Here is an 8,568-nt window from a genome sequence, read left to right on the forward strand (position 1 = left end):
GGAAACTCATAATCATTGACTAAGAGCTACTAGGGAAGGGATTAAACATATTAAGGATGAATATGTACTATACAAATTAAGATTTTTTTATTAAAATAGATCAAATAAAAAACTACATATGAATGCGTATGGCAAGGATACACACAAGAAAATACCATTATTTTCTGGGAGTGGAGTTGTAAAAATTTGTAAGACTTGAATCATAAAAGAAAGGGAAAAAATAGGAGACAACAACCCACCAAAAAGCTTGAAAAAAAAGGACTTTTATATGACTATTTAGTCCGGGTAAAAAACAATTCGCATGTACCTATTATAAAATTCAGCCATTAAAAATTTATACGACACAGTTTTATACGTTGTATACCTTCGAAATATACAAATCACATAATCGTATAGAGGTATACAACAATAAGAATAGTTAAATCACTTTATTGTATACTATCAAGGTATTAAAAAACGTACATATGTGTATTTTATAAATAAGTTTCTTAAATATGTACATTATAATATCTTTTAAAATAAATATTTTCTGGTAATTATTTTTGGCCACATAGCATACTTGTTATTCCGTTAATTTTCCCAAAAAGGAACACCTATCTTGATTAATAAACTAATTGGCTGAATCATGACCCGATTCACCTGACCCGTTTTCGAAATCCGGTCTTTTCTTTTTCCGGTTCCTCGAGCTCGGTCAATGCCCTCTCCGCTTAATTCAGTTTGAAAAGGAAAAGCAAAATTCAGTGAATGAGCGGGACATGAATAATAATAAGAGGAAAAGGATGAAGCTGAGTCATTGGAGCTTCACCTTCTTCTTCTACTTTTAACAATTATGGCCTCTTCTGATTCCCAGCGTCGCTGCGTTTTTGGTTAGCTTCTTTTTTTCCTAATTCTCTTTATCTATCAATTAGTTTATGAAATACTATTTGGATAATAGTAATTCCGCCTAGTGTTGCTTAATTACTCGAAAAGATTGAAGCTTTAGTCCATTGGGTATCCTGGGGGTTGGCAATTCAATCCAATTTAAGTTGCTTCTGTATTATAATTGTATATTGGAATAGAATATTTAGCTGAATGTGTGCTTAATTTAGATTTATTTTTGTGGGTGATGTAGTTGGGAATATACCATATGATGCTACTGAGGAACAACTAATTCAAATCTGTGAGGAGGTTGGACCAGTTGTTTCCTTCAGGTGGAGTATTTTTTATTTTTTTTTGCCTTCTCACTTATTTTACGCAGCAGTTGTTTTATCTTTTGTTTTTTCACTTAGTTAAAGCGGCCGAATTAGTTTTTCACAGCAGGACTTAGAAGAGTTTGTCCTATTGCAAGTTTTGAACTTTCAAGTGCACTACAATTTCGAGTATATGTAAGAAAAGGGAAAGATTATAAAACAAAATACTATTTTAACCTTTTCATCGCAATTTGGTGTTCCAACTATATGTTAGTTTGCTGATTGAGGATTTGAGGTGACTGATGGATAGAGTGAACTTGACAGCTAGAAAAGCATATATCATTTTTAGTATAAAAATGAATGATTGAAGTTTCTACTGCAGCTGGTCGAAAAACTTTTCACTGGCAAGGATTTTAAATTTCTGTTTAGAGGGCGTACGTGGAGGATGATCGACTGAAGGAGGCTCTTTTTATTTTATTCTAATAGGAGATGATTCTTCTCCTTCACTCTCTCATATTTGGATGCGTCTACCTAGCATTTCCATCTTTTGACTCGTTTTGTTTTTTTCCCCTCAGATTAGTGATTGATAGGGAAACTGGGAAACCAAAAGGTTATGGATTCTGTGAATACAAGGATGAAGAGACTGCCTTGAGTGCTCGTCGCAACCTTCAAGGGTACGAGATAAATGGTCGGCAGCTAAGAGTTGATTTTGCTGAAAATGATAAAAATTCTGACAGAAATCGTGACCAGGTAAGATATTTAGAAGTCCTTGGTCAATTATTTTTACGAGTACATCCTTGACAAAAGTTACTACAGTGTGTTTCTTTCGTTAGCTGTTCCTTTAGAGCTGTATGACTCAACCAAAATGCCCATATATATCAATTGTTATTGGTTTTTATGCTACTTGGTTTTTATGCTACTCAACGACTGGCTATTTCAGCATAGTCATGAATGTGTTAGTGGAATTATGGAAATGATTAAATTTCATACAAGGCGGTGTTGGCATTTCATTGGGTTCTGTTTGGAGATGAACTTATTCTTTATTAGGATATCTAACATTAACGTCACTGGTTTTCATCCTGGTCAATGACCATTTTAACTGGTACCTGGGTGCTTCAGCTATTTCAGCTACCTATAATTTACTCACTTATTCTCTGGAGTTCCTACTTTTGTTTCTACGGTGCATCACCTATCTGACTTACATCTGTGAATTTCTTCGTAGTCGTTTGTGGATTTTTTGGGGTCACATCTTACTCTAACTTTTCTGTATTTTGATCCAGTCTTCTAAACTAGTCCTTAGCACATAAAAGTTGTTGAAGTAGGGTGTTCATAATAGCAAAACATCAGAGATATAGTTTGTTCAGTTGGAAGAGTCTTGGTTACCCTTATATCCCATAGTAATTGTCTTACTTTCTATTTTGGGTTAAAAAAGACTTCTTTGATGAAGTAAAGATAATTGCATTAACAGCGGCATCTCGAAGATGCAAATTACAAGAGTAGGATGTGACTCCTACACAGAACTGAAGGAGTCATAAGTTCAAAAACTGATTTATACCATTTACTTCCTCATGTTTTTACCAACAAAAATGGTTCGAAAGGCATTTGACTTTTATCGCCTGGAATTGTCACTGAAATCTCTTGCCTTATCAAAAAAAAAAAAAAAATTGGCACTGGAGTCTCTTCAAAATATCATGCGCTGACTCTTACCACTAGACCAATGCCCCAGGGTGCTATCCAAAACACTAAATCCTTCCCCCATGGATAAGTACTGCCTGTTTGCACATCCAATTTCTTCTCAAATCTTCTATTGCTCCTTGCCACACATCAGATGCTTTATGTTTTGCCACCATTAGACCCAAGTAAGTAGCAGGGAATTGTCCTGTTTTGCACCCCAAAATCATAGCTAACTACTGAATATTTTCCACCCCATTAACTGGATAAAGAAGGCTCTTGCCTCTTGCTCATGTTCATGTGTAAACCCGAGAGGGCTTCGACAGCCAGCGACATAATTCCTTGATTGAAATGAAGACTTATTCGCTACAATTCTTTTTTTCAGTTTTTGTTATCAATAAGGTGCAATTTCACTCATTTTTATACTAAAGCCCAAATTCTTTAAAAAGTTAATTTCATCTATATTGTTGGCCCACTTTCATTTAAATACATCAAAACTTCAACTGATACCTTAACAGTTGTGCCCAAACAGAATACTGTTCTTAATTTAGGATGAAAGGTGCACTTCTTAATATTCAAACCCCTCTTGAAGAAAATGGCGGAAGCATAAATATTGTGAGGAACTTAATGTGTGAAGTATTATCTTCTTTTTTTCTGGACGTCAACTTTTCCAACTCAGAAGCAAGTAATTTATTGAACACGTGTGAACTATCACGTGTTACCACTATGTCATTACTAACTCCTCTGATGTGGCTAATCCCGCCCAATGAGAAAAGGGAAAGTACAACGAACTTAATACTCGTCAGATACTTCTTTTTTCTAATTTTAATAAAATCTATTCAATTGACCTTATTTCTCTTTTCTGACAGGGTCGCGGCGGACCTGGAATGGTCACGAATGTTGGTATGGTTCAATTTCACATCTGCTTTTGACCCTTTCTTTTCCAATAGGCAAAAGGAGGGGAGCATGAGATTCATGTCATCAGTAGCGCTTTTTTTTTCTCTATAGAACATTACATTCTAACTTTTTCTTCGGTAATATCTATCAGATCCCAAAAAACACATTGGGGGACCAGCTGTCCCTGTTGATTCTACACTTCATCAGCCAATAGGCATGTCAGTAGCTATGACTGCTGCAGCGGTTATGGCAGGAGCTCTTGGAGCTGCCCAGACTGGCAGCTCATTCAGTCAAGCTGGAGTAGATCTTTTAACACTGCAGATGTCCAAATTGTCTAGGAGCCAACTGAATGATGTAATGTCTGAGTTTAAGGTCAGGATGTTGATTAAATCCCTCTCCCATTCATGATTTTTCTGGCTCTGTTTGAAGTCTGCTGCAAAAATATATTACAGCTATAAAACTTTGAGTACTTTTCATTTATCAAAGACATTCTGCTGAGTTAAGCTAGAAGTAACTGAAACAATACAAAGCTATAGACTGAGTGGTATAAGAATGAATAAGCCAAATAATCGTATTCTGGTTAATTCCTTTATTTGTAGTGTCAATTAGTGTATGTGATCTTCGTGGATAACTGCTTGACATGATTATTGTAATTTTGATGACAGGCCATGTGTACACAAAACAAGGAACAGACACGCCAACTGCTGTTAGCAATTCCAAATTTGTCAAAAGCTCTTTTTCAGGTATTGACCTATGGTAGATGCTTAATGTGTTTGCACATTTCTGATGTTGTTTAGCTTTTTGCTGTTGCTGACTTCTCAATAATGAAAATATTCATCTACTCTTCATAGTTGGTGACCCCTTAGATGCAATAGGGCTTTTGTGTTCATGCTATTCATTACTGCAGCATGGCCAATCAGCCACTTAAGGCTCCTGAAACTGCATTTATGGTGTTCTATCCTTGGCTGCTTGTTTCATCATTACTTGAAAACCACTATTCAAAATTTTTTGTGCTAGATTAGGACAAATGAGTCTGTCTGCTTTATCACATTGTTTGCCGATGTGCATAAGAGTTGGACTTAATATGTTGGAGCCCTTCAAAGGATCATATGCTGCGCATTGCTCTTGTTGTACTCATAAAGAGAGAAATGTAGGAAAATGCTTAATTGCTATATGGCGACCTTTGTTATTTTTGTAAAAAAAAAAATATTGGCAGTACCATCTTGGTACTTGCCTTAATAAAATTTACTTATTAGAAAAAAGGAGAGGAATGTGGAAAGTGGGTTACTCTCACTTGTGCTCACTTCAGTTGTCCAGTTGTTGATTCTTTCAGCACTTTGTATATTTCTTTTTGTAGATAAGATACGATAGATAACCACCAGAGATATGGTTGTTACTTTGATGACTTTTATTCTGCCACCTGCTAATGTTTTCTTGGGCAGACTTTATAATCACTATCTAAAAGTTCGGTAGAGGAGTGACATCAAACATATGGTTTTAAGTAACTTGAATTTCAAATCTTTAGTATCCTAAGACACAGAGTGGATCATGCATTTTCTGTATAAGTTCACTATTTTTACACTTACAAAGGAAAGAAACATTTACATTTTTCTCACAGGTAACATATATAAGAGTTGAAGATACTGCTGCTATGATTTATTTTGTACTGTGGATAGCTCGTAGTATCATTACAACCATGACAATTACTTTTCCCTGAACATCTGTGCTATTTGCTTATTATTTTAGATGCTTCCTGTATTGTAAATTGCATAGATGTTTTGCTTTTCTGGAGTGCTGAGCATGCTCTATTGTAATACGAAGGGGGTCATATGACGAGTTGTCAGCTTCAGAGTAGCATTATTGCTCCTTTTTGCATTGCATGATTGTTGTGTTATCCCATGCTTACAAGTTTTTATTTGTTTATGGATGCAGGCACAGCTAATACTGGGAATGGTGTCCCAACCAATGGTTCGTTCACTGGCTCTCTCTCTCTCTCTCTCTCTCTCTCTCTCTCTCTCTCTCTCTCTCTCTCCTTTTTTTTGGTTGTTTTTGAGGCACCAGGTTGTGAAAGAGCAACACCTAATCATCTTTGAAATGTGCAGTTGCAGATGTCAAACATTCGGCAATCTACTGCACCTCAGCTGCAGCCATTGTTGCTAGATAGTCAGCGAAGTCAACAACTAGCAACCCAGTCTCTCCCTGGGTTACCCCCACTTCCCCCTAGTTTACTCCCCCAGGCACGGCCTCAGATTCAGCTTGCCCAACCAGCGCAGAACCAGATTTTGCAGAGTCAGTTGCCTACGCCTTCTAGAATCCTTCCACCAATGCAACCCCAGGTCAATGTTTCAGTTAATCCGCCAGTTCAGGTGGGGACTTCCTCTTCTATAAAGCAGCAAATGCATGTTTCTTTCTTACAGCAAGCTGGGCCAGTTGCATCTACTACGAATTTTTCATATAATAATCAGCTGGGGACAACAAATACAAACTATCATCCTCCTCCATCAACGCGTCCCCCATTATTGGAACAAGGTTTTCAGGTGCCTATCTTTCTTTAACTGTTAGTCTATTACTGCAAATAAATGAACAGCAATGGCAAAATATGAAATATGTGGAAGCATTATTTTGAAAATGTCACAGAAACTACTTAATATGGTCAGTAAAATTTACTTCGGTCAACTAGACGATTGTCATGCTTGATTGGTTAAGTAATTATCCGATGAATAAATAACAATGTGCTTTACCTTAGAAAGGAAGAGAGTTTAAATATCAGGTTCTCTTAATAGCTTTTTGGTGATACGAGAAGAGAACTCAAATCTTATGCAAAAGGCCACTTATCTTTGATAATAAAAGCTCTGCTCCTCACCCCTTTTCTACTTCTGGAAAATTTACTTGAATAACTCCCAAACGCAATAAAAACAGGAAGTTCATAGGATATTTGCTATATGGAACAGTGTGTATCCTTCTTGCAAGACTTACTTCAGTGGTGTTGTACTATGTCTCTTTCAAAGGGACACAAATATGATCTTGTATAAAAACATTTATTAACAGGTAAACCCTTCAGCAGTTTCTGGTGTCTTGGATAATATGAATAAAGGCTCTCGAGGATCACAGGCTCCAAATAATTCATCTTCGATTACCAAACCAGCTTACCCTTCAGGTTCGCCCGAGGAAAAGAGAGGGGCAACTAATAATCTAGATCTTCTTAGTCGGCCATCAAAAATGCCTAGGCTAAATGATGGAATAAGCTATGCCTTGCCTGATGCAAGTGTATCTACGTCCCTGTCAGGACCCTCGACTCAAGTTTCAGCTGCAGCAGAAGTGTCAAACTCTGATAAACAAGCTAGTCAGGTAATTTTAGAGTGTTGCTGTTTCTTTTTAATCAATTGAAGACACTTAAGACAGATTGTTTACAAATGAAAAGTGAATTTAGATGCTTCAACTCCATTTGTTTCTTTCCTGACATGTTGGTTTGAAAGATTGTCTAACTAGTACTTCTGATACAGTCTTGTAAAATCCTGGATGTAATTATGTTAAATGCCTTTATTTTCTCTGTAGAAGCAACTGATTGTTTTGATTTGGTACTACATTTAGAATCATGTATGATGTAGTTATAATATGGTAGTTTAGTTATATGGAGATATGTTCTTTTTCAACAGGTGCAGCTTCCCTCGGACGTTGAGTCTGCCTTGCTGCAACAAGTACTGAGTCTGACTCCTGAACAGCTAAGTTCACTGCCACCAGATCAGCAGCAGCAGGTCATTCAGCTTCAACAGATGCTTCGGCAGCCAACGTAGCGACACTTTACTACATGAAGAGGATCTCAGATACACCTGCAGGCTGGTTTCTTTTTGCCCCTCTGAAATATTTGCGCAGAAGGGCATGTTGTCTCTTAGATCAATTTCCATATTGTAAAGTGATTGATCTCCAAAAGGATCTAGCATAGGATTATAAAATGCACTAGAGGCTATTACATTCATGTAACGGTTATAAGGAAGTTGTTTGCAAGATAAATGAAGGAAAGAGAAGAAAATTGTGGCTCCAGTTGTACTCTTTTTTGTTAGTTATTGGTCAAAGCTCCAGTTGTACCCTAGGAATAGATATTTGAGACGCATATTTTTCGTTTGCTATTTGCCCACTTATGTTTCAGTAACAAATTCTTTGCTTGGTTTATCTTAATGCAAGTCCTGGATCAGTTTTGCGCATTTTTTGCAATTTAATTTCATATTCCGAGCATTGTTCTAAAGCAACCTAGAAAAGTCTGGAACTCTGATATCACCCTTTTGAGAATATCTCTTTCGCTCTCTACCCCTCAGAAAATAAAAGCTATTAAGCTGGTGGTCTGGACATATATACCACAAGGGAATAATCTTTCGTAAATTACTAGCTCAACATAATTCTTTTTTGGAGTTTCCGATAAAATACTTGTGAAGGGACGCCTGTCATATAAAATGAGAATTATCTGCACCTCATATTTTTGGAAATAATGCTTAGCTCTTGTTATCAAATTTGTGGAGAACAAACACTACTTGAGAAGGGGAAAAAAAGGGGCGCTGAGGTGGCATGCCACGTGTCATCCACCTCATCAAATGTCAGTGCCACCTAGAATTAGATGTCCACATTGGACAAACTTAATGGAAGATGGGTATATTTGAACCAATAGTATTGCGACAGAGATATATTTGGATACAAACAAGGGGTATATTTAAATCAGGGATATATTTAGCAATAGACTAAAAAAAAAGGGGGAGGAAAGCGAAACCAAGTACTCCTGGTTCACAGTGCTCATACCCTGTTCTTAAGGTATAAGGTTTAATTTTCACTCACTGACTTA

The 8,568-nt window shown here is 36.8% G+C and overlaps 1 protein-coding gene across 1 annotated transcript; it reads left to right on the forward strand.

Moving 5' to 3' along the window:
• The first annotated feature begins 694 nt into the window (after positions 1 to 694).
• LOC104115777 (cleavage stimulating factor 64) lies at positions 695 to 7,939 on the forward strand. Its single transcript, XM_009626478.4, has 10 exons — positions 695 to 866; positions 1,112 to 1,190; positions 1,745 to 1,919; positions 3,710 to 3,743; positions 3,889 to 4,109; positions 4,403 to 4,480; positions 5,670 to 5,705; positions 5,840 to 6,274; positions 6,786 to 7,085; positions 7,394 to 7,939. The coding sequence occupies exons 1-10, from the start codon at positions 830 to 832 to the stop codon at positions 7,529 to 7,531; spliced, it is 1,533 nt and encodes a 510-aa protein (XP_009624773.1). The 5' UTR covers positions 695 to 829; the 3' UTR covers positions 7,532 to 7,939.
• The last annotated feature ends 629 nt before the right edge of the window (positions 7,940 to 8,568 follow it).

The sequence above is a fragment of the Nicotiana tomentosiformis genome, chromosome 3 (genome assembly GCF_000390325.3).
Source record: "Nicotiana tomentosiformis chromosome 3, ASM39032v3, whole genome shotgun sequence".
NCBI classification, from domain to species: Eukaryota; Viridiplantae; Streptophyta; class Magnoliopsida; order Solanales; family Solanaceae; genus Nicotiana; species Nicotiana tomentosiformis.

Excerpts from the sequence above, each read along its gene's own strand:
- LOC104115777 (XM_009626478.4), top strand. The coding sequence starts at position 830 with ATGGCCTCTTCTGATTCCCAGCGTCGCTGCGTTTTTG. Across the intron at positions 1,920-3,709 it reads CTGACAGAAATCGTGACCAG|GGTCGCGGCGGACCTGGAAT; the intron begins GTAAGATATTTA and ends CTTTTCTGACAG. Across the intron at positions 3,744-3,888 it reads TGGAATGGTCACGAATGTTG|ATCCCAAAAAACACATTGGG; the intron begins GTATGGTTCAAT and ends AATATCTATCAG.